General features: G+C 37.1%; 1 protein-coding gene across 5 annotated transcripts in view; it reads right to left on the bottom strand.

Annotated features, from left to right (window-relative positions):
• The window catches only part of SPATS2L (spermatogenesis associated serine rich 2 like), a 166,608-nt gene that overhangs the window by 38,265 nt on the left and 101,515 nt on the right, over positions 1-26,828 (bottom strand). For all 5 annotated transcript variants that reach the window (XM_007190488.3, XM_057550926.1, XM_057550924.1 and 2 more), the window contains 3 exons: positions 22,409-22,517; positions 19,146-19,195; positions 16,472-16,718 (listed from right to left, as the gene is read on the bottom strand). In XM_007190488.3, the coding sequence (XP_007190550.1) occupies positions 16,472-16,718; positions 19,146-19,195; positions 22,409-22,517 (406 nt within the window). The remainder of the gene's footprint in view (positions 1-16,471; positions 16,719-19,145; positions 19,196-22,408; positions 22,518-26,828) is intronic.

The raw sequence follows: 26,828 nt of genomic DNA, 5'->3' as shown, positions 1-26,828 counted from the left end.
TTAGCGCATTATACTCTAACACAGGGTTTCCATGTCTGTCCCTTCCTTGCAGAGGCTATGACGCGCTTGAAGGCAGGTGCTAAAATCATATTCGTTTTTGAAGCTCCAGTACTTGTGTCTAGCTCAATAGCTATCTGTAGAATTGTGACTGAATTAAAGTACTCTTAAAATGATTTCATAGGTAAAAAACAAGAAACAAAGAATACCTTTCCTGACACTGTCACAAACATTACAGAGACTACACTTGGAAAGTACAAAAGAATACGATCTGGTCCTCTTCAATTTGATTTTAGACATTTGCCCATTTATGATGGGTAAATTTGACTTTAGTTGAATCCATCATTTACTACCTATATATCAAAAAGGCACAGCATATGTTTTTATGGGGTGAACACTGAGTGCCCTTTAAAATTTACTTAAAGGGAAGTTACAGCATCCAATGAAATGTTCAGCCCAGGTGGTGAACAAAGTAAATAAGTACTGAAAACATCATTTCCTCCAGTAATAAAACATTTAAATGGTAGTATACAATTTTATCTTTAGTTATACTAAAGTTTGGAACTTCCCTGTAGAGCAGTAGTTGTCAAACTTTAGTGTGCATGAGTTTTCCCCTAGTACTTAACTGCAAATGCAAATTCCCCAACACCTCCTCCAGAGATTTCGATTCAGAAGTAGATCCAGGATTCAACTTCCTAGGTATTTCTGTTGGGGTGGAGATGGGTGGTACCTAGGTAGTACCACCCACCAGGAGAAGCTCTACTGTGAAAGATGAAAAAGTAATTTTTTTTTTTTTTTTGGCCGTGCCCCGTGGCATGTGGAATCTTAGTTCCCTGACCAGGCATTGAAGCTGTGCCCCACTGCAGTGGAAACGTGCAGTCTTAACCACTGGACCATCAGGGAAGTCTTGAAAAACTAATTTTATGATGAATCTATAAATGTTTTGTTAAAAGTAATTAAGTATAGGCTGGTTCCACCTCACTCCCTCTCTAAATCATAGCTGAGATTCAGGCTTGATGAAATATTATAAATTGAGAATCTAAAATACAGCTCATTGTAATAGTATAGTAAATTACTGTTATTCTTGAAAATAAGGGGAGTTCTATTATAGCCTAGTGGAAATTATGACCTTAGAACAGAGGAAAATATTATTCTGTTGAATGCAAAAACATTTTAAATGGAAGACAAGCACGCAAATGAGCTTGGGCTCATTAACCTAGAGCTGAAAATATTTTGTTTGTGTATCAGAGAACTGATATGTGGGTTACTGGTTCATTTCATCATTCATCCAAAAACTATTTATTGAGAAATTTGAGTAGTAGTATTTTTTTAGGTCCTGAAAAGCTGTCTCATTGGTGAGGTCATTGAATGCTGGAAATATCTGAATTCTCAAAGACTACTTGGATATATTTGCACACTGGCTGTACAGATCGGTCTCCAAATATAGTAAAACTCTAGGACTCTTTCAGATGAAAATTGGTGGAGAGTTATAGAACCATAATAGAATTAGGTTCATCTTGACCACAAATCCGGATATTTCTAGCAACAGAATAACCAGAGTTCAGAGATATTTCTAGCAACAAAATAACCAGAGTTCTTTCCTGGATACAGAGATTTTCCTCTAACATTATGGGCTAGAAGTACCATCAGTTTTCTACCTTTCTGGAATCCACTTGTAAACTTCAATAGACTATAGTTGACTTGGAGTTGATTCATATCACTGTGCATTAAGGTAGCCACTAGCCACATGTGGCTGTTGAACACTCGAAATATGGCTTGTCTGAATCAAGTAAGTGTAAATTACACACTGAAATTTGAAGACTCAGTACAAAAAAAGAAGAATTAAAAATATTCCTTTGATAATTAAAAAAAAATTGATCGGTCTTCCCTGGTGGCACAGTGGTTGAGAGTCTGCCTGCCAATGCAGGGGACGCGGGTTCGAGCCCTGGTCTGGGAGGATCCCGCGTGCCGCGGAGCAACTGGGCCCGTGAGCCACAGCTGCTGAGCCTGCGCGTCTGGAGCCTGTGCTCCGCAGCAGGAGAGGCCGCGATAGTGAGAGGCCCGCGCACCGCGATGAAGAGTGGCCCCCGCTTGCCGCAACTGGAGAAAGCCCTCGCACAGAAACGAAGACCCAACACAGCCATAAATAAATAAATAAATAAATAAAATTTAAAGACCAGTGATTGAGCAGATAATTTAAAAAAAAAAAAAAAAATTGATCACATGTCAAAATGATTTTGGGAATGTTGTTAGATAAGATATATTACTCAATTTAATTCACCTGCTTCTTTTTTACTTTTTTAATGTGTCTACTAGAAAATTTAAAATTACATATATAGCTCACATTATATTTCTATTGAAAGGCACTAATATACACCAAAAGAAGCACGAGATTGTTGGTCTCTCTAGACTAAGAGAGTATTGATTTTAGTGAAACCTTAAAATATCCTCTGCAATTTCTACATGAGAAAAGTAGAGACAGTGATGTATTATCTTGTTCATCATTACATGCTAGGTGCCTTGTGAGTATATGAAGAATACTGAATGGATGCATGAATGATTGAATCAGCATTACTTTGGTACTGTGCATGCCTGGGACCTTTCCAATTATAGGGAGCCTAGTTTGATATGAGTCTCTGGCTGTGTCTTTATCCTATAGTCATCGAATACTTGAACCAAAGTAGCTACATCTTGGAAAGAAAAGTTCTCTCTGGAAACACCCAATCTGCCCAGATTTCAATAAAAATTGTATACATTCTAATTTAATCCTTGTCCATGTATTTAAAAAATTGCTCCTAGAAGCTTATGTGTTTTTGAATCTATTACCTAATCCTTCCTTTTATTAAAAATACTTATCAAATCCCAATATTTATATAACTTCTTGAGTGTGGTTCTGGTTTCTGATTCAATTTCACTCAACAGACCTGTATGGAGTGCCCACTCACTATGTGCTTGCCTTGGCTAATTCACAGGAGGTAAACGGGACATAGTCTCTCTGCCCTTAACAACTAGTATATAAAATTGAAAAAGTAATATAAGACTCCAGCATGATAAATCTGAGTTGACCTTTCCCCACTGTACTGTCTTGGCACCTTTGTTGAAAATCAATTGACTGTATATATGTATTCTATTTCTGAACTCTATTCTATTCCACTGATCTGTTTCTCCTCACCCCGATACCACACTACCTTATTTACTAATTACTATATAATGAGTCTTAATATCAGGTAATGAATGTCCTCCAACTTTGCTCTTCTTTTTCAAGACTGTTTCAAGATCTTAGGCCCTTTGCATTTCAATATGTGTATTTCTACAAAAAAAAATCTGATGAGATTTTGCACTGAATCTATAAATCAATTTAGAGATAACTGGTATCTTAACAATCTTGCATCTTTTGATCACTGAATGTGATATATCTTCCCATTTTTTTAGGTTTTCTTTCATTTGTCTCAGCATTGTTTTGAAGTTTTTAGTGTCTTGTGCGTCTTTAGTTAAATTTATTCCTAGGTATTTTAGATGACATGCAAAATGTCACTGCATATAATTTTTTTTAAATTTCATTTCCCAACTGCTGGTTCCTAGAATGCAGAAATACAAATTAACTTTTTATATATTTGAACTTGTACCTAAAACACCTTGCTACTTTCCTTATTCGTTTTTTGTTTTGTTTTGTTTTGTAGCTTTCTTAAAATTTTCTACATGGGCAATAATGACATCTGTAAATGAAGTTTAATTTCTTCCTTTCCAATCTTTCCTTGCCTTATTGGACTGGGTAGGAATCCTAGTACATTGTCGAATAATCATCCTTGCATTGTTCTTGATCTTAGGAAAACTACATTCAATATTTTATTATCAAGTATTATATTAGCTGTATAGTATATTTTTCATATGTTTATCAGTAAATTCTCTTATATTCTGGGAGCTTTTATTTTGTCAAGTGATTTGAGATGATCATGCTGTTGTTCTCTTTGATTTTGTTAATGCAGTAAATTACATTGATTGGTTTTTTAAATGCTAAATCAATGTTGCATTCCTGGAAAAAAGTACCCTGGTCATGGTGTATTATCTTGGGTTTATATATTGCTTACTTCAGTTTGCTAATATTTTGTTGAGGATTTTGCTCTTTTACTCATGAGCAATATGGTTCCTAAATTTTTCTTGTAATGATTTTTGTCAGGTTTTGATAAGGTTATGCTGGCCTCATTAAAAGACCTGAAAAGTGCTCCCTTCCTTCTATTTCTAAACTATTTCAGAAAATAAAAATATGCTTAAGATTGCTATTATTGGGCTTCCCTGGTGGCGCAGTGGTTGAGAATCTGCCTGCCAATGCAGGGGACACAGGTTCGAGCCCTGGTCTGGGAAGATCCCACATGCCGCGGAGCAACTAGGCCCATGAGCCACAACTACTGAGCCTGCGCGTCTGGAGCCTGTGCTCCGCAACAAGAGAGGCGGCGATAGTGAGAGGCCCGCGCACTGCGATGAAGAGTGGCCCCCGCTTGCCACAACTAGAGAAAGCCCTCGCACAGAAACGAAGACCCAACACAGCCAGAAATGAATAAATAAATAAATAAATAAAGACTTAAAAAAAAAAAAAAGATTGCTATTATTTCTTTCTTAAATGTTTTTAAGAGTTCACTGGTGAAGCAATCTGGGCCTGGAATTTTAATTACCAATTGCTTTGATAGGTTTTGGGTTATTCAAATTTTCTATTTCTTATGTACATTTTAGTAATTCGTATTTTTTTAAGAAATTTGTCCATTTCACTTTTTGGCATAAAGTTGCTTATAATATCCTGTTTGTTGTTAGTCTTTAAATGAATGAGGGGTCAGGGTCAATTTCATTACCGACATTGGTAATTGGGTTATTGTATTTTCATTATGATGTAGTTCAAAATATTTTCTAGTATCTCTTGTGAATTTTTTTCTTTGACCAATGGATTATTTATTTATTTTTATTTATTTATTTTGGCCGCACAGTGTAGCTTGAGGGATCTTAGTTCCCTGACCAGGGATTGAACCTGGGCCCTCAGCAATGAAAGCGGGAGTCCTAAGCACTGGACCACCAGGGAATTCCTGACCAATGAATTATTTAGAAGGCTGATTAACTTCTGAATTTTTGGAAATTTTCTAGATATCTTATTGTTATTAATTGTTAATTTACTTCTATTTTTGGTCAAAGAGCATACTCTAAAGATTTCAATACTTAAATTTTGCTTTGAAACTTATTTTATGGTCCAGTGATTGGTCTATTTTGGTGAAAATGCCATGTGCTCTTGAAGTTGTTGGGTGTAGTGTACTACAAATGTCAATTAGGTCAAGTTGGTTGATAATATTGTTCAAATCTTTTACACTCTTACTGATTTTTAATATACTTGCTCTATCAGTTGCGAAGAAAATGGTGATAAAACCCATAACTATTGTGGATTTCTCCCTTTCTTTAGTTCTATCAATTGCTGCTTCATGGGTCTGGAAGCTTTGTTGTTAGGTGCATGTAAAGTTAGGGTTGTTATGTCTTAAGGAATTGATCAATTTATTATTATGAAAAGATACTAATTATCTCTGGTAATATTCCTTGTATTGAAATCTTCTTTGATGTTAATATAGCCTCACCAACTTTATTATGCTTACCTTTTGGATAGTATACCTTTTCCTTTCTCCTTTAACTTTTGGCCTGTCTCTCTTTCTATGTAAAGTGCATCTCTTGTAATCAGCATATAGTTGGGTCTTGCTATTTTATCCAGGCTGTCAATCTCTGCTTTTTAATTTGAGTTTTTAGTCCATCTCCATTTAATGTAATTTTTGGTATTACTGGGTTATGTTTACCATTTTGAGTTGTGTCTATCCTTTATTTCTTTGATCTTTTTCCTTACTTCTTTTAGGTGAATTTGTTTTCAAGTAATAGTTAGTCTTATCTTTTTTTGTGATACCTCTTCATTCTTTGTCTTTGGAGACTGTTCCAAGGATTACAGTATGTATCATTAATTTATTACAGTGTCCTTTGAATCAATATTATACTGCCTCATATATAATGTAACAACCATACAATAGTATAATTCCACTTACCCACTCCTGTCAATTGTATATTTATAGTCATATATTTTACCTCTACATTTGTTGTAAACCTCACAATACATTGTTACTGTTTTTGCTTTACACAGTCAATTGTTTTTTTAAAAAAAATAAGAGGAAAAAAACCTTTTCTTTTTATCCATATATTTACCATTTTCAGTAGTTTTCATTTCTTCCAGCAGATCCAAATTTCAATCTGGTATCATTTACTTTCAGCCTAAAGAATATCTTTCAGCTTGTTTTGTAGTGCAAGTCTGCTGTTGATGAATTCTTTCAGCCTTTGTTTATCTGAAATTATCTTAGCTTTACCGTCCTTTTTGAAGGATATTTTCACTAGATATACAATTCTGTATTGCCAGTTATTCCCATTACATTACAGATTTCATTCTAGAGTTTTCTGGCCCATATTGTTTCTGATGAGAAGTCAACCTTTATTCTTTTTGTTGTTTCCTGTTTGCAATGTGTCTTTTTTTCCCCTGGCTGCTTTTAAGATTTTTGTCTTCACTTTTGATTTTCAGCAGTTTGACTATGATATGCTTTGGTGTGATTTTCTATCATTTACTCTGCTTGGATTTTGCTGAGCTTTTTGGATATGTGGGTTGTTGTTTTATGCTGAGTTTGGAAAAACTGTGGCCATTGTTTCTTCATAAGCGGCCTCCCTCCATTCTCTTCTTTTTTTCTTCTGAGATTCCTACTGCATATCTGTGAGACTGCTTGATACTGTCCCTTAAGTCACCGAGGCTCTGCTTTTTGTTGCTGTTTTGTTTTTTCTTTTATTTTTCTCTGTTCTTCAGTTTGTATATTTTTATTTTTAATTAATTAATTAATTAATCTTAGTTCCCCGACCAGGGATTGAACCCATGCCCCATGCAGTGGAAGCATGGAGTCTTAACCACTGGACCTCCAGGGAAGTCCCTGTTCTTCAGTTTGGATGATTTCTCCTGACCTGTCTTCAAGTTCACTGATCCTTTAGTCTTTATTGTCCAAATTGATGCCAAAGGCATCTGATGACTTTCAAAAAAATTCAGTTACTGTACTTTTTAGTTCTAGGATTTCCATTTTATTCTTTTTATCTCTCCTAAAATTCTCCTCTCTTCACCTTTTTTTGGTAAAATTTTAAAACATATTTATAATCCTTATCTGCTGATTCCAACATCTGGGTTGTCTATGGGTCTGCTTCTTATGATTAATCTTTTCCTTCACTATAGGTCACATTTTCTTCTTCCCATGTCTAGTAATTTTTTAAACTGGATACTGAATATTGTGGATGACACATTGAGAAACATTGGATTTTGTTATTTTCCTCTAAAGAGTTTTGTATTTTGTTCTAATAAGTCATTAAAATACCAGCATATCACTCTCTGCTCCCCCCACCCTGCCTTTTGCCTTGAAGGCAAATGTTAGGCATCTTATAAAACAAGCTGGAATGGAAGTAGGTAAGGGGATAGTAGACTGTTCCTTAAAATACCTTTATTTAATTACCCTGTTTTATATTTCTTTTCTTAAGTTTGCCCCACATCCTATCTGCTGACTCCAAGTCCAGAGTTTCCCCATTTTCTGACAGCAGTCAGCCTCCTCCCTCCCAAAGCTCTCTCCCTCTGAATTCTATGCTGCAGCTTCCCATACTCCGCTTCATCAGTCAATCCTCTTCCACCTACTTTCCTTCCTCTAGAAATTGAGGCCCTCTTTTCCCTTTTCTTCATTATTGTGGATTTCTATATTTAAAAATCCTTTACTATAATTCAGTGGGGTTTATGATGAAGAAGATATAAATTCATGCCTTTCTTTTTCTTAAAAAATTCTTGATATGCTTTGCCGAATTATTTTCCAGTCACTTGGACCCACTGACATTCAGCTGTAATGCATGCAATTGTTCTCACACTTAACTCTTGCCAATACTGAGAACTATCAATTTTCCAGTTACTAAATCTCAGTATCAACTTACATATTGGACTTGTCCTTGACTTGATTTATTTTACAGAGCAATACATGAACTGTGGTGGTTGTTTTTTGTTAACAGCACCAGAGAAAACAAATCTTCCTTTTGGGAGAAATACGTGAACTTAGATTCAAAGATTTTCATAATATATGTACAGCCATGTATGTGTTCAATTTGAAAGTTTCTGAAAACTCCTTTTTCTCTTTAGCTTCTACTTTTTAGTGAAAGCCTCATGTACTTAAAAGTAGACTGAAGGAAGTATATGCAGAATTCAAATCTAAATTTAAAGGATGTCTTAAATACAGAGTAGTTCTAAAACAATTATTTTAACCCATTGAGTTAAGATGATTTCATAGTCTCCTATACAAATGTAATTTCAGTAAATCACATCATTTGATGACAATTAACTTAGCATTGTAAAGTAGTTCTATCTAGAAAAAACCGATAAACAAAAACTAATTTTGTTGTTATAAAATAATGCCTAAAATTGCTAATATCTGTGTTACTTAAAGCATTACCATTCTCTTAAAAGTACCAATACTTAAGTGAATTCAATAGTGTTTTATGATAACCAATAATAAAGTAATTGGTAGTTCTTTAATCATTGATCTTAGTGTTCTTAAATACTCACGAAAGAAGAAATGTAAATGGAAATTAAACATCTTAAAAATGTTCCATCTTTCTACTAATCAGTTTTACAAATAAAAACAATGAGATTAGTGCAATCTTTCTGGACAGCAATATATTAAGCACTTAAAAAATATCCATACCCTTTGAGCCCAATAATTCCACTTCAAAGAAAATATGCCAAGGAAATAATCATAATTGTTCATAAAGATTTATATACAAGAAATGTTTGCTACAGCATCATTTATAATAGCAAACAAATGGAAACAATGCACATGGACAACATTTTGGGAATAATTAAAATAAACATGGCAAATTGCAGCCATTAAGGTCATGTTTTTAAAGAACATACAATGATGAGGTAATGTTTATAATGTCATGTTAAGTAAAAAGCAGAATACAAAAGTTCACCCGTTATATAATATTTGTAAAAACAACCCCTGTATATCTGTGCATTTAAAAGATTCTGAAATGGAATTTAACAGTGTTTTTTTCTGGGAGGTAGGATATTTTTCCCCTTAAACCTTACTGCATTTTTCATATCTCTCCAATTAATATAAATGCCTTTTAAAACCAGAAATACAAAATCCATAATTATCTTTAAAAAGCAGCACAGCAACTTAAACTTTTTAATTCACCTACACTTATCCACATATTTTATCATTAATAATTCAATACAACCATGAAAAAGGCTTGTTTGAGTTCCTATCATGTCCAGTTATTGTTCTAGACGCCAAAAACACAACAGTGGTGAAAGACATTTGTGGTTCCCATCTTTATAGAACTTGCAGTCTCATAGGAAGACATATAAATCAAACCACCACACAAACAAATGTAGAATTACAGCTGTGTTAAGTGTTATGAAAGAAAAGTACACAGTATATGAAATCCTCAATTGGAGTATTTGACTTAGGGATATCAAGAATGAATTCTCCATGGAAGTAACAACTAAGCTCACCTGAAATTGCATGAAAAACTAATCAGATGAAGAGGGCAGGCAAGTACATTCCAGGCAGGGACAGTATTTGAGGCAGTTATCAAGTTATTGTCTCTCAACTCCAAATCCACTCTTCTTTGCCCTACTTTGTGATACTGGAGCTGGACCCTGTAAACAATTCTCTTTTGCCAACTGGCAGAATGTTAGCTTTGTCAGTAGAGGGCAACAAAGGGGCCCCGCAAGGCAATGAAGACAGAAATACACTTCCCGTCTAGGTTCTGGTCCATCATTATTATTATTATTCACCACAGGAGCCAGCAGCCATGCAGAGGAGCTCCAGCTGCACTCTCATGCCATGTTCCCTGGCTCCCCCGCCCTGAGAGTGGCTTTGCGCAGTTCCAGTCTATCTACACTCTATGGCAATGGTGGGCTTCTTCTACAGAACAGCTTGGGCCAGGCTCTATGCCAAGATTTCTTGCCACCGCAAGGCAGCATGCGTGTTCCTCCGGGTAGCCACACACCTTGTTTGATGAGGTCAGTCTCAGTTTTAGACTGGGGGACTCTCCCAGTCCTAGTTCCTTTATTGTCCAGCCTTCCTGGAGATAGTAACTGCTCTCTTGACACATCTAGACCCCTGAGAGTCCTTACTTACCCCTTTTAGTAGTTAGCTACCTCCTACAGTTTTAGTTAGCAATTCTTCCTATTACATTCCTCCCATCCAAATAACCAGTGTGGCTTCTGTCTCCTGACTTGAACCTGACTGCTCTACATGGCCAGTACATGGGACTAAGAGGAGACCAGTATGGCTGAAGCAGAGAGCAAGAATGAACATGCTGTGCAATGAGGCTGGAACGGGACACAGGGGCCAGAATATGCTGGGCTTGCAGGAGAGGGTAAGACTTCTGGTCTTTATCTTAAGAGTTCAAACATATGTTATCTGAAAAGATTACAGGATAGAGAATGATTTAGAGGGGAACAGAGTGAATGCCAGGAGATTAATGAGTGGACACCTAGAGCAGCAGAGGCCCCCAAGAAAACTCTTTTCACATTACAATTATTGTACACCTTAATTTGCATTTTTCATCATCCTTCTATCTCTACATGACAGGCTAATTAACAGAAATTCAGAGGAACCAATAACTTTGGAACAGAGACCAAAACAGGTTTATTCAGAAGACATAATGTCAGTCAGTTCTGCCTTTTCATAACTTCTTTATCAAATACAGATAGACTTTATTATTTTATTCACATTCTATAAGACTTGATCAGCTCAGAGGGCATAAAAGCTGGAAACTTTCTAATTGGAAACCAATCTTTTAGTTTAATTTCCATTGTCTTTACAAGGTCCCATACGTCATTAATACCTTTACAGGTTTATTTACATTAAAAGATAATAGATAACAAAGTCGATGGATTAATAAGCTGTCAATGACACAAGGTAGGCATGTTAACTTGATTTGTTTCGCAGACTTATTTCTCTGAAAAACAGGCTTAATTCTCATAGCATTTTGATAGAACCATTTAGATCTTTGTTCAAAATTAAGAAAGAAAAAGGTAAGGCCTTTTATTCTTTTCAAGGAGTGCATTCCATTTAATTAAGTCTGTTTTTAACTGAAACTGCCGTAACAAGGTTTGAGTGGGAAGTTACGAAGGTATCAGCTATTCAGAGATGAGTAGGTTTGTGGTTTTGCTGTAAGGATGCAGCAAAAGTAGTTTTCAAATGAGAAAGAGAAGGGAGAGGGCTCTGGATTTCACCGTACCCAGGTAACAGAAAAACACCCGAGGGGTTTTAATATCCTGTGTCCTCGGGTCGATACATCCTATGTCTGTCTCCATCTCTTTCTGCTTTATCACACACACAGAAAGGAAGCAGAGGCCTAAGCCATTGAAAACACAATGTAAGGCCACCCCTAATACTACCTGAACAGTTCAGACACAGTGCTACTGGAAGCAGATGTTGAGACTGAACAACAAACAACTACAAACGAGAGTTAACACCAAGGATCTGATGCCAAAATAATAGAGTGAGAATAATGATAAATGTGCTCTAAAATATAAGCTTCAAAACGCCTGTTCACATGACAGTACTTAATGTCAGCTATATATACTAATAAAGTACTATATCTTTAATTAAAAACCAATGGTTATAACTCTACAAGGGCTTCAGCTAAAATAATCCTTAATTAAAGTTTAAATAAAACATTGGCTGTGCAGACCAAGATAGCGTGATGTGAGAGAATGTGAACAGGGGGCGTCCTCAGCCTCAATGTCTCAGCGTCCATGTCTCCTCTTCATTCACTCATGTCACGTATGGCCTTATCTGAAGTTGCTACCCACACTTCCCTTCCTGCCCCAGTCTTTCTCCTACTTGCTGCCTTCACAACATCTACTATAATCTATAATCATTCAGCTGTATTCTGCTTTACCATGCATCTCTCCATGAGGGCAAAAACTTTTAAATTTTGTTTACTTCCTCTAGAAGAATTCCTGGCGCATGTTAGATGCTTAAAATACTTCCTGGATAGATAAAGAAATGATTTGAGGGTTGACTTTGTGCCGATGCTGTGCTGATCACTTTATGTATCTCATTTACTGCTCAGCACAATCTTGTAAAGTAGAATATTTTGTAGGTGAAGATAGAGACGCAGAGTGGTTAGCTTGTCCAGGGTCACACACCTAGTAAGTGACAAGGCCAAGATTTGAATCCAAACATGTTTAACGCTAAAGCCCTGGTTCCTAGCTATGATATTATGTTGCTTCCATCTGAGAGCTGGCACGGCTGAAATCCTGGAATATACACGTTTGGCTTTTCTATTAATGTTCTCGGCAAGCTGCTTTCTTGTTGATCTTTTCTAATCCTCTGGTCCAATATAGGGTTTAGAAAAGCAGGGGAGATAATCTTGTAGCTAGGGCCAACAACAGCATTAAAAAATCTGCTTGGAAATCCTATAGGGAACCTCACACCATAAAAATATTGTAAAACAGTCTGTTGTTGTTGTTGCTTTTTAATAAGAAGCACAAATGAAGGACAAGCAGCCAACATTCTAAAATAACAGGACCCTTTCTCTCACATTTGGTTCAGTTCACCTAGAGAGTGAGAAAGCAGGTCTGTGCCAGAGGCATGCCAAACACAGAATCTGCACTGCAAAGGTAAAACGATGGAGCTGCTCTTGTCCTCCAGTACAGGGCAGACGGCGAAGTCTGGTTTGTGGAGGTCAGTGAACACTGCCTGGGGCCTTCTGTTTGAGACAAGTAACAGGTAACAGAAGAGCTGGCTTCCCAGGACGCTTGACAAGATGAGAGGATATAAAGGAAGCCTGCTGGGAAGAGAAGCTGAAGACAAGGAAAGCCCCGCCCCCAAGTTTATCTCAACGGAGCCAGTTGGTGGCCCATAATCCTGCTCCTTTCCTATTGGATGGGAATTGTGTCCAGAGGGAGAAAGACAACACAGGAATCTGAATTCCTATTCTGGCCCGTACGGTGATAAGCACCTATACATTTCAGCAATCTGAGCCTTAAGAAAAATACAGCAGGGGCAATATTTAAGATGACTGAACCCTAAGGTTATAACGTGCTTTAGTCATTTAGATGGAGCCTTAGAAATAAAAATGATCCTTGGCATTACATTTGGTAAAACTAAATCTTGATCTACTCCTTGTCTGAGTTTGTACTTGGACGCAGATGATCTTGATTGGATTATGTAAAAGATCTAATTTGAGCTGTTATTAAAAATTCTGAAATACAGAAAAAACTACTCCAAGGCTTAAAAAAGTAATTTTGTACTAAGTTTAAATCAAACTCCCCAACTTCAAAGCTACATGCTGATATGCAGTGTTGTCCCACTCGACAGTACTATATTTACAGCCTGAAACGATGATGCTTTGGGTGGTTATTTTTCATGTGGGAAGTCACACTAACACCCTGGAACCACCTGCATATATCTTAAAGCTAACTTTTCTCCTACCAGAAAATGATCCTTTTAAAAACTTTTAAAAAGAGAGATCTTGAATGTCAAGGTGTTATAAAAAGATAAAACATGCATTCCACATGTTCACAGCCTGCTGCCCAGCTGAGCATTCAGAGCAGGCTTTCCTGAGGCAGTTTCATTATTGGAGAGCTTGATAAATGCTCTACCACTAGCAGACTGGAGATTTCTTTTAGGCTCATACTTCGAACTCACTCAAGTACAGAATATTATCTAGCTTTGTTATGATTACTTTTTCCTAATTTTTCAATTATACATCTTTTAGGAGTAAGGGAGGGAGCCTGTGGTTTTAGCAATAACTCTCGAACATGTGCATAAAATTGCATCGATTTGAGTCAGGCTTTTGCTAACCAAAGAGAGTTACCCCCGGGTGTGGGTCTTCTCAGTTTCTCGACCCAAGGGCCTTGGTTTCCTCAGCTATAAAGTGAGGGGAGTAAGGAATCGTTCCCATCCTTTTCAGTTCCAAAGGTCTACTCAAAATGGGGTGCGGAATGCCCAAGACCCAACACTCATCTGTGAAATACCTAGCAGAGGTCTCAGCATTTCTGATAGACTGAATAAGCATTTCAGAGTCATTTGACAGTTTTGGCATCAACTTCCTGATGAACCTTCATTATCTTTGGGAAGGAAAACTTAACTAGTTATAAACTCGTTTTAAAATTTATGATCACAATAAGTGAGCTGCTGATGAATGGTCAACCAGGAGGATTCCCTTCCTTTTGCAAAAACATCTAATAATCTTCCATTATCATCATTTTATTCTTTAACAGAAAAATTTACATGAGTGATAGATTTGTATTATTAGTTATTAACAAACAATACTGACATACCTCGATGCCTTCATGCTAAGCTTATAAAACCAAAGGGATATTGGGATGGCTCTTTGTGCAATAAAGTATTCTTCACCAAAAGTTTCATGATAGGGTTCACAAAAGCCCCCTGGTACAGAGAACTCGTCTGATGGGTACTTAACTTTCAAGGCAGCTATCCACTGTGAAGTGAAGCGGTTCAATACTGCATTTGCTCTAATGTCATATACTTGATAGAGTTAGTGAAATTGTTTTAGGAAGAAGATATAAATTATAAGTAAATGAACAACTATATGTGCTGGGCTTTTAGTGTATGATTGATATCACAACAGCAACTTGAGTAATTAGATTTTGAAATAATTGGTGTGAAGGCAAATCACAAGCAAAGTTGGGAATGTGCCACTCGATTATTTAATTTCTTTCTCCTGCCCTGACTATAAATCAAAACATTCTCAAAATTGTAGGCAGAGGAAAAGCTGAATTAAAAGATTACTGGAAAATCCAGATTCTAAATAGAAGTAGGTTATTTTCGTTGTTTGTTTTTAAGAAATCATTGTGTAGTAAGGATTATCTGAATTATAGCACTATTAATAGTGTTGTTAGGTAATGTGTTTATGGAAGAAAATTAGAGCTTTGTGAGCAATTAAAAAACTTCCTTGTGTGTCATATGGTGTCAGCTATTTAATGCTTCCTCATGGTATCCCTGATTCAATACTGGTTACCATGTGATTTTTCTGTTTGCACTTGTCTTTTCTGCTAGACTAAACTCTTCTCAAGTAGGGTCCCTGTCTTATTCATCCTTGGTTTTTCTTAGGAGGCATTTTGAAAAACAGGGCACTTTTAAAATTTATCTAAATGATTGTGTATGGGTGGGTGTTGGGGGCAGGATGCTAAATGACTCACAATCACAGGAATCCCACACAACGAAGAACTGCCCTGTGACCTGAACTTTCTCACATCCTCCTAGACACATGACATGTAAACCCAAGTATTTTTTGTACAGTTTTCCTATGGACTTCCAAGGTTTACTTGGATTTCTAGGGTTCAACTACTGTGGAAATTAAGAGAAAATTGTACTCTTTGGTGTTCAGAACTTTACCAAGAATTTTTCACCATTTGAAAAATCCCGTGGCCAATCACATGGGCAGTCACATTATTTGAGTTGACAATCAGCACTTGTCAGTCTGTATTTGTAGCAGCTGCATTCACAGTGATCCCATGTCTACATAAAAATATACTTATTTAGTTCTTACTTCACATATCACATATAAAGAAACAGTGTTCATGTTATCCAGTTGACTACTGTTTCCCTTCTTTTAAGTGCAATGTGATTCATTATAATTGGGTGTGAACATCTGGCCATTTTATTAGGCCTTCTATTTTAGCTGTTCTTGAACTTCCTATGTTTTTATATTATTGACATTTTGTTTCTAGGTAGATTATATTATCTATGAATTTTATTTTAGTATTTGATATAAAAGTGGAGCATTGGGTCAGACAGTATTGAAGACCACTGATCTAGTAGATTCCTGTACAGCTGCCTTATTTTGCAGAAAAGAAATGGGACACTAGAGATGAAATGATGCCCCCAAGGTCATACAGTTGATTAAGTAGTCTTTTGTTGAGTAATGAATATACAGTTATAGCACAAGTAATTAACATTCCAGATTCTAACACCCTGGGATATATATTCTATAACATAATACAAAATACCAGGAGTTAAAATAACTTGGCCTACACTTTAATAACATTTCCTTTGGTCACCAATTATCCCTCCCTTATCCCAGCAAAAGTGTCTACAAAGAAAATTTCTTTAAACTGGAATTTCCTTTTTCCTGATGATCCCAATACAGACTAGAACTATACTTTTTAGATTAAAAAAACCCTCTGACTTAGTGCAGGGCTAGATTGCACACTTCTTCTTTAGCCTTGTCACCTTCCTCCCCGCCTCCACCATCCTGCGAGAAGACCGCTTGAATCTGTGGACACCATAAAAGAACAATCTCTCCCTTCCAACAACATCAACAGTAGCAATGACTGTCCCCGTGGGTCCCTTGGCATCCTTTTCTTCTATGTCTTCCTAAGCAACTTTACTTAAGAGTAACTGACCTGTGACCCCGCGGAGTGCCTTTGAAGGTTCCTCGAGTATTGAGATCTTTTTCTCACGGGGGGCGAGGGCTGGTTTTTCACTGGCAGAATCAGTGGACGAGCTGTCCTTCTCACAGCTGTTCACGTGGCCATTCTGTATCTCTGGCGGCGGTGGCTGCACTGGCCCTGCTTCGGGCCTCTCTGCCTTGTCTTTAGCATCTTTGTTGCCTTGATGCTGCTTGGACTTGCTTCTTTTTCTCTTATTGTTCTAGAATGAGAAACAAATGAGAAGATAAGATTATTCAGCTCACACCCTTGAAATAGAAGGTGAACCTGAGAGACCAAAATAAGATATGTTACCCCTTTTTTGTTTTCTGGTTCTTCTAATAGAATGGGTGACAACACCTATGTCTTTATTAACTACCCAAGTTAATGTAAATATCTTCTTCCCTACAATGAGCTGTATAAACTTTTACCTCGTAAGCATAGTAAACAAAAAGTTTTCTTTAAAAGGAAAACAGCAGCAGGAAATGGCTTCAATAGCTGACACATTATTTGAGCACCTTGAGCTGCTACATATCTGAATGGTCATACAGTAGAGTTTTGTGATAACTGCCCTGGAAGAACTTGAATTCAGCTATTGTGCTATTGGAGAAGAGGTCTGATTTCCTAAAGAGATGATGCGGTGGTGGGGGGGGGGCTCAGGGAGGACACTAAGGTTCTGATCCTCTGGGGTGGGGGGGAAGAGAGGCAGGGGGAGGCCTGGTACAAAAGAGGCAGGCAAGTCCCTGCAAAAGGAGGAAGTAGAGTCAGATCCCCAAAGTCCAGGTTGGGTCTAGGAAAAGGCACCAACCAACCAGGAGATCCCTGGCTTGCTGTCACTGTCCGGGAATCATCCCCATGAATACTTAAGCTGGAGTGGACAACTGCTACAAAGGAACGTCGAACCCACGTGGGTCCACCTGGATTCGCATCATGCAGCTAGCTGTATCTGGATCTCTCGGCTGCTACCTGAACGGCATTACAAGATTTCAATTACATTTAGTTCAAAATAACACAACCCTGCATTCTAGATAATTGAAAATGGTTAGACCTTGGTGCAGGCCTCAGCCAATGAGAACAGACATGGGGGCCATCAGGGCAGACCCTGTCCCGCCTGTTGCATCAGTGTCCCACCAGCTAAACATCAGCCCGGCTTTGTTCTTCAACACATTTGGAAAAGAAGTAAAAAGAAACAGTTTTCTCTTGATTCTCCTCCCCACTCTCCTTCTTTTCCTTTGAAGCCACGATCATGCCCCTGAGTAAGGGCTCCTCCAGGGGAGAGAAGTGCACTGACTGAGTGAAGGAAGGCCCACGGGAACTTATTCCCACACAAGCCCTGCGTCTCCTGGGCTGGGGAGACAGTTTTCCCACTGAACCTCTAAGAGGGAGGCTTAGTAATGAGTTGGGTCTGCAGCTGCCATCTACTCTATTTTTCACATCAGAGAAATTTCATACCCAAACCACACATCTGAAATTCTTCCAGGTAAGTATAAATACTGCCTTTCAATCACCTGCAAATTGTCTTCATCTCACATAGAAGCCTGGGAAGCTATGATTAAAGAGAAGCAGAGATTGTCAAAGACGGTGGCATACAAAGGTTAAAAAAATTTTTTCATAATTCTTCCTATTCTCCATGAATTCTCCATGTTAATTCTCTAGGAGGAGAAAAAGGAGGAAAGGATCATTCCAGTAATTTCAGTAATCTTGGGATTTTAGGAAAGCAGTACTGCTTTTTTGTGTTTGTTTAAAACCTGTGTCACAGGCCTGTGATCTTCCCTCAGTGGAAAGGGTATATCCTGGGATTCCCAAAACACAAGGCTTCTCTGGGAATAGTGGGAATGGGCGGGGCAGTTACTTTGAAAAGAGAAGCGGACTTTTTGTGAAAGTCACGAAACAGGTTACAGGCCAAGAACAAGAAGGAAGCAGCACCTCACTGGAGCTAGTGAGTGCCTGTAAACACTCACAAGACCAGAAAGGCGTGTTCTGGAGACAGAGGCCAGTGTGTGTGCTGCATACCGCATGTGTGCCCAGAAGTCGAGACTGTGTGACTAGACAAGAAAGCAAAATAACTTCAGAGGGGCAGAGTAAAATCTCCCCTCTGTTCTCAAGGAGCAGTCAGTCTGTCAGGGTTCGAAAGAAGGGAAAACAGGTCCCTTACTTACTATGGCTTTAAGGAGCTTTCTTTTTTTCTTCCTTTATTAAAAATCTAGCTTATTAGAACTCAGGAAAAAAGTATCTCGGGGCAGCCCTGGACAGATTCTCTCAGCTGGAAAAACATGTGAAAATATATTTAGGGCTTTTCAAGTATCTTTAAAACACTCCTTAATTTTTTCCTTTGTGCTACAGGATACGTTCAGGCAAGTTAATGTCTAGAATCCTTTGAATTCTCCGGTTGGGCTCGCCTTAATACTTAAAAAGAAAACTCTGGGATTTCTAAAGCACACCTGGTGGTTAAAAACACTTGAACAGAAAACAAGGGCATTAGTAGGGAGGGTGGCTGGTAATGTAAGAGAGTCGTGAATCTGGAAGCTTCCTGGGTGTACATATTAACATATTTGAAAGAAGCACAAAATTGGCAGCCTTGTTAAAATGATAACAACCATGAAGGTTCTGATGGAAGATGTTACTAATGTACAATCAATATCAATCTTACCTTCTTTTTTCCTGTCATATTCCATTCTTTTAGAACTTGAATTGCACTGCCTAGACAAAGACAAAGAATCTTCAACATGCATTCACGTAATAAAGCACCACACAAAATTCATCTCTGTCTTTCCATCTTGGTAGCGATTTTTTTTTCAGCTTTTTCATTTGTTTTGATACATCCTACCTTAATAAAAATGCCAGTTTCATTTTTTATTTCCAGATTTTCATTAAATTCACCGCATGACCTTGGTTTTATCAAAGTATTAAGCCCCACTACATGAAGCTTACTTTGTTTTATCATTATGTTGTCTTAGAGAAAATGAAATATATCTTGAGAATTTTCTGATAGCTTCATTGCCATAGGTAGAATTAAAATTGTTCTTTTTGATATATGAATCAAAATACCTCTAATCTTCCGGGCTAAACATGAGATTTTGAATATTATTAACCATGTGAATCCTAACTTTTTGTTTGGCTATTCCTGCTCATTTTCTGCCTCTACTCATTATGTTCACAACCTGCAGGGTGATAAGAAGGACAGATGATCTGATGTTAGCTTTGCTCTCATCACTGTGAATAGGGATGGGATGCAGTCTTTGCAAGGTTCCACTTTGAAACAAAAGAAGCTCATCAAATAAGTTGAGTCCTCGGTTCTGTCAATGCCATTCACATGCATACGTGGCATTGCTCAGATGCAGAGGAAAAGCCTAACTTGATTAAATTAGAAAACATTTTAAAAGAAATGCTTAACCACTGGTCAGCTACAATAAGTATCTTCATGTAGTCTAAGTAAGTTCTTCACTCATTCCAACTATGCTGGGGGTAATTTCAACAATAAGTTATTGGTAATGAGTAGACCAGTTGTTCTCATTTAAATAGGTGCTTCTAAAAGAGTAGCTCTTAAATGCATCCTTTTAACAATTTTAAGCATTCTCATACAGTCTCATTATACTAATAGTTCTCTACAATGAGTGTGTTGGCTAAACAAAGATAAACTTCAGGCCGGTCTTTATAACAAATTTCAAATTAGTAGGGCCCCAATTATTGAGTCTACTGTTACTGTTTGATAAGTAGAAGGCCATAGTGTTTGGACTAACATTCAGAAAGGCTAATTATTCCTATCCATTCAGAATTTCCAGTTCAATGCCCCTCTTAGGCCTTTTGTGTTACATGTACTTGAAATAATAAGACTGCACTTAAAAGTAAGCTATAATTCAGTCTTTTTATTAACTGGGCTGGTCTTTTTCTAATTTGCCCAGAGAATTAACGTTTCACAGTATTTTCCTTTTGAAGAACTTTAGGAAGTCACTTTCACTAGGTTACTTCGTAAGTCACACCAGTGGCTAATAATCATTAGGGTAGTTCTTACTTATAGCTCAACTTCAGTTTTCCAGATAAAATTAAATTTAAAAAAATGTTAAATACTGTTCTTTTTAATCAGAGGAAGGAGGTGAGTTGCTTACTGCTTTCAACTGCAATATTCAATTATTCCTCTAATTTGCATAGTTTGACATAAATTCTATTTGCAATTTGCACAACAAGCTTTTACAGGGTAATTCTGAAGAAGAAATAACCATGTTTACAGACAGTTTTGGAATCGTTGTTATTAAACTTTAATTATACTGAAACTGCTTGAAGTTTTTTAAGCCGCTCAGAAAGAGTGCTTTTAGTGTGCCTCGTAAATGATTCTTAACAATTATTCCTGATTTTCAGTGATTTTTAAACAAGTTTTCTGAGTGGTCCCCATCCAAAGTGATATGAGGTTTCTCAGCAATCGATGAGTCTTTAAAAATGAGACCTCAATACCAACAAGGTGAAAATGTCAAGGACAAGCATGGTGCTCCATTTAAATATGATTGGATTTGATGACAGTCCCTCAGTTACTGAGTATCTGTGCAACTCATCAGGGGTCACTCTGTAATAAAAACTTTCATGATGGAGAATGTCGGGGCCTCAATCCAGCTGAGGCTGGGGAGGCATGGGGTAATAACCTTTTTCCTTTCCTAAAGCTTTTTTCCATGTGAGTGATGTTGGCAAGTGAAACCTGAAAAGAGTTTATCTGAGCCAGGATATGCATGTTTCCCCGAATTTTTTCTTGAGACAAACTGCACTAAATGCTGCAAAGGTGGAGTAATAATCACATTCTCTGTATTTATATCTGGTGAGTAAAGATTCTGGTACATGAAGCAGGAAAAACAGTCAGAAAAGTTATGCACCGTGGGTCTGCCTGCAGGTCTGTTTTGAATGATAATCATTTTTAATTCAATTAGGACCCTAAACCCTGACTGCAGATATCAGAATATGAGTTTGTTGCCTGGTTCCAAGACCTTGCCTGAGATGCAACTGTACTATATGTAGAAACTTAGGAAGATTATTCTACTCTTAGGAAAGGAAGTACATCAAACTGTCCTTAACAAATAAAGTGTAACTAGGGTAAATCCAAGGAATGTGCTGATAGGTCTTCCCTGACCTTTCGGTCAGATTATGTTTAGTTAGTCCATACTGACAAAACAGAAACTAATGCTGGGACAGAAGACATATGATAACTAAGGACAGGTATGAGATCTCTGTTCATAAATGGAACTTTAATTTGAGTAGGAGAGAAGAATTTCCCATAATTTATAGGAAATCTAAAGCAGTAGTAGGTTATACATTTATAGAATAAATACATTCCTGAGACTTTAGATTCTATACCGTCACTGGCAATGGGCTGTCCAAAAAAACAAACTTTTTTAGACAGCAAAAAGTTCTAGAGGTAGATAAGATGAACTGATATTCTGATTAATTAGGTAATCTCAAAATCATAAACTAAGGATATTAAAGACTAAACCAGTCCTCTCAGGCTACATAAGCATCAAGTTCAAGGATTCCAGTCATAAGGCCAAGTAGAACTATGCTGGTTGAAGAGTTGAGAAGGCTTCCCAGATCAGGAGTAAAGTACATAATCCTCCATTAACAAGGGCACCATCAAATAAAGGACATGTTTAGTAACAAATTGGACAGACTGGTTGACAATTGAATTAGTAGCATTATAATAGGTATCCTTTGCAAACTCTCTACAGTCTGACTTTTTTTTTTCCCCCAATGAGGAAAAAAGAACTTCCAAATTCTGCTCTTAATATGTAGATGTGTTTTTAAAACCTAGCACATTTTAATGAAAATTAAAGTATTAGTGAATAATTGGTATTCAATGCATTCAAGGAAAAAGATACAGAATATATGGAATATCTAGTTCTAACATCTTCAGGTTCAGGGGACATGTATACTTACCATCCACGAAGGCCTGCACTGCTTTATCTACATTAAAATCAAACTGTTGTAGCACCAGAACTATTTCATTATTGCTTTTGTTGGGAACAACTGATCGAACCGCATAGATCTGCAAAGGAGAGGAAAAGAAAGAGAAAGGTAAACATTTTGAATATTTTTCATCCATATTATTCTCTCACTGGATAGAATAATAACTGTTAGAAAGGCCTTGAAAAGCCAACTAATCTACCTTCTTGCCATCAAGCATACTCAAGGCATTTCAGACCACTAAAAATTAATCCTGGTGATCACCTTGATAGCCTCATTACCTGAATACACATTTCTACAGAGACGTCCTTGTTAGGACTGGAGTAGCACGTGGGAAAAGCCAACTCTGGTTTTGCAACCTACTCCCCCCACCAACCTACCCCCAAGACTCCAAATGCACCCAAGGTGTACTTTCAGTGAGGACACAGATAGTTTTCTGTCTCAGGCTCTCTTCTACGTGGGCTCAGGGTGGATCTTTGGAAAATTTACAGAAATAGCCTCATGCCTCAGCTTCTCTGATCTGCACAGTGGAGACAGTCATAGTGAGGTTCACAGAAGCGTGTTGTGAAACTCCATTAATTTTTATAGAGATATAAAATGTGGGACATTGTATTTTTGAAATAGCAATCTTAGCCATAATACGGAAAACGTTCCCCAACACACTTCTGAAAATCAAACATTGAAAACAGTAAAAGTAAATACATATATGAGAGCTAAGGATTTCAACAAGTTAAGCTGATATTCAATTTTTAATGACCTATAAAATTCAAATTAATCAAATTTTGCACATGTTTGCACTCCTTCTTCTTGCCTAATAGAATTAATTGACCTTCATCTCACAGAACTTGCAATTACTACAGGACGCTCTATCCACTTCAGCAAAACCTGGCTCACCCAGCTTCCTCTCAAGGGGATTACTGCAGCCACTACTGACAAATATGAGAGTACTACATGGGGCCAAGGTGAGTAGCATCCATAATGACGACCACAAAAGCACTGCACAATCCTTACATGTTTTCATCAATGGTTAAATTGAGTTTTAGAGTTACATGCAATTTATTGTAATCAGATTCATGCACTATGGATATATGTGTATGATAATGTGTAATGTGATTCTATTGCCCAGAACACTCAATTAAGCAGCATAGCCTATTTCCTAATTATGTTAGAAAATAGACAGCCTACTCCATATCGATCTACATGTAAGAGTATTTAGATTATAATGAGAAAACAGCACAAGATATGGGTTTATAACTTGGAGAGGTTCTGACATTATAGAAAGCTGGCTTTGAATCTTGACATTCAGAAATGCTACATATGTAGGTATTATCAAGGACTCTACACACACACACACACACACACACACACACAGTTGTATATATGTGACAAGAATCCTTTGATTTTTTTCTCTACTTTACGGTTCTTAGTTTTTCTAGCCTCTATTTTAAAAAATATTATTAACTTCTTCAAATCTAAGTTCTTTCTCACTTCTTCTCTTGCTCTGTTTAAAAATCCTTTCAGTGAATAATTTTTGAATGTCTATTGTGTGACAAGGCACCAAACTTCCTGTAACTTATAGACTAGAGGGGGATGCACATATTGTTCAAATGATCACACAAATAAATACATACTTATATGCTGTGATAAATGCTATAAATCATAGGACAGGGAGACGACTTTATATAGGTATGCTGACATCTGAAGGACAGGGGAGAAGCGATGGGTGGGAGGTTAAGAGGAAATGCATCTTAGGCAGAAGGAACAGCATGAATGAGGAGCAAGTTACAGGTGAGGGAGCATAGAGGGAGGCAGAGCCTAAGGCTTCCAAAATACAAAGATGAGGCCAGAGGCGGGCAGGGACCAGATCACGCAGCCTACAAGGCTTTGCAAAAGACTTAGGTCTTGTGAGCATCCCTCAACCATCCTTTTGTGTTGTCCTTTCTTATTCATTCATCATGTTAGAAAGATAGCTCTCTCTCTCTCTCTAATTTATCCTTGTCATATACACATTTTATATGTAGATAAATGTATATTTATATATCATTATATTTAAGTTATATGTAAGTTAAGGTGTACAGTATGTTGATTTGATACATTTATATACTGCAAAATGATTACCACCATAGCATTAGCTAATACCTCCATCCCATTAGATAATTACCACTTCTTTTTTGTGGTGAGAACATTTAAGATCTACTCTCAAGTATATGATTCAGTATACAATCACCATACTGTGCATTAGATCCCCAGAACTTATTAATCTTGTAACTGAAAGTTTATACCCTTTGACCCAAATCTCCCCATTTATCTTTTTTTTTTTAAGAGAAGCCAAGAAAAACAAGAACAAAAACACCTGCATTGACCCGGGAGAATCATTAGCAGTGCATGTCCAAAACTAAATACAATTGGCCTAGCAGGCACCAGTGCGCTGGAGTTACGTATAAACATTACGTGTTGTCCTTCTAATGTAGTTCTTTTAAATAAAATTCTAGCATTTCAAGCCACTATGATTGGTTAGTATTATATAAAATTTCTTAATAATAATTACCATCATTATTACCACATCAGTCATGCCCTTCTAAATATTAATTAACAGCAACATGGATGAACCTAGAGAATATTATGCTTAGTGAAACAAGTCAGACAGAGAACACATATGATATCACTTATATGTGGAATCTAAAAAATAAAACAAATGAATGTATATTAAAACAGAAACAGACTCACAGATATAGAAAACAAAATAGTGGTTACTGGTGGAGAGAGGGAAGCAGGGAGAGGCAAGATTGGGGCATGGAATTAAGAGATACAAACTACTATGAAAAAAATAGATAAGCAACAAGGATATATTGTACAGCACAGGGAATTATAGCCATTATCTTGTAATAACTTTTAATGGAGTATAATATGTAAAAATACTGAACAATATGCTGTATATCTGAAACTAATATAACGCTGTAAATCAACTATACTTCAATTAAAAAAAAAAAGTTTTCGATCCACCTACACAGTTGTGTGATCAGTAAAGACCTAGAAGTATGGAATAAACATAAAATAGCTGTTTGCCCTGTTTCCAGTCTCTCCTCTGCAAAACATAATTTATTTTATTATGTTAAGGCAAAATATAATATAAACCTGAGCTTACAGAGATACTTCTTCTTTAGATGTTTATACTACTCTTGCCTGTCCCTCTTTAAAAGAAAAAAAAAAAAAATCAACCATGGTAGGATATAGAAAACATCTATCCTTGTCACTTTAAATACCCTAGCACTGAACATATCCTTAGAAAATTGTCAATAACTGAGTTCTGATATCAAATATAACTATGAATATTGCATATAACTCCTGGAGGAAGACACAATTAAAACAGGAATGTCGAGTTTTAAAGAAAAGAGGAAAAAGAAAGGAAAAAAATAATTTCTGCCTATTCTTAGATATTCCATAGTAATGTTGAATTCTAGTGAATTTCTGGGCCAAGTTTCCGCTTTGATCATAGTACTTGGCTAATGTGAAGAGAGTAGTATTGTTTCTCCACCTTTTTATTTATAAATTCACTACATTTATTTTTCTATGAAAATGTGTTTGAGAAAGATGGAGAAACCCAGGCAATCATATGCACGCATAAAAATACAGGAACCTCACAGTGTCACTATTCAAGATGTAGCAGTCATAGGGGTCTAAGCATTTAAATCTAAAAAAAACCTCCTTATGAAGGAGGTTTAAAATATAAGGAGTGGATGACAAAGGCAGTGTTATAGTGAGGTTGTGCTGAAAAGCTGCCTTTGCATTTGGAAATGAAGCTCCTGGAGCAATGGATCAATCAATGCGTGACTAATGGTAGTTTGCATGCGGAGAACTCATAAAATTCACGCCTGCAGTGGCTGTTTTGCAGAGGCTGTCTTTGGTGGCGATGCTTCAGACACAAGGCCTTTACTTCACTGCCACAGCCCAAGCTGGTGAGTCTGTTGCTGCAGCTTCACCCCGAAGCCCACTGTTTGCAGCTGCACATGAGTGCATCCCGCAAGGGTTCTCATGCCATAAACAGTGCGTTCCAACGGGGTCAAGCAGGCAGCGGCGCAGGATGTCAGGTGACAATATGGCCCGCTAGTTAGTGGTTCATTTAGCAACTGCTTTACCTTTCCCAAATCACATTCCCCTGTTTTGCTTTTACTAATTTAAATCTAGTTTGGCAAATTCAGTTTGCTATTGAGAAATCTTCCTTTTGCACATCAGAAGTTATTTTGATTTTAAAAGCTTTTGCACAGCAAGGGAAACCATTCATAAAATGAAAAGACAACCTACTGAATGGGAGAAAATATCTGCAAATGATATGACCAATAAGGGTTAATATTCAACATATATAAACAGCTTACACAACTCCAGAGAAAAACAA

The sequence above is a fragment of the Balaenoptera acutorostrata genome, chromosome 8 (assembly GCF_949987535.1).
Source record: "Balaenoptera acutorostrata chromosome 8, mBalAcu1.1, whole genome shotgun sequence".
NCBI classification, from domain to species: Eukaryota; Metazoa; Chordata; class Mammalia; order Artiodactyla; family Balaenopteridae; genus Balaenoptera; species Balaenoptera acutorostrata.
The sequence above is the reverse complement of the archived record's forward strand: the minus strand, read 5'-3'. Positions and strand labels throughout refer to the sequence as shown.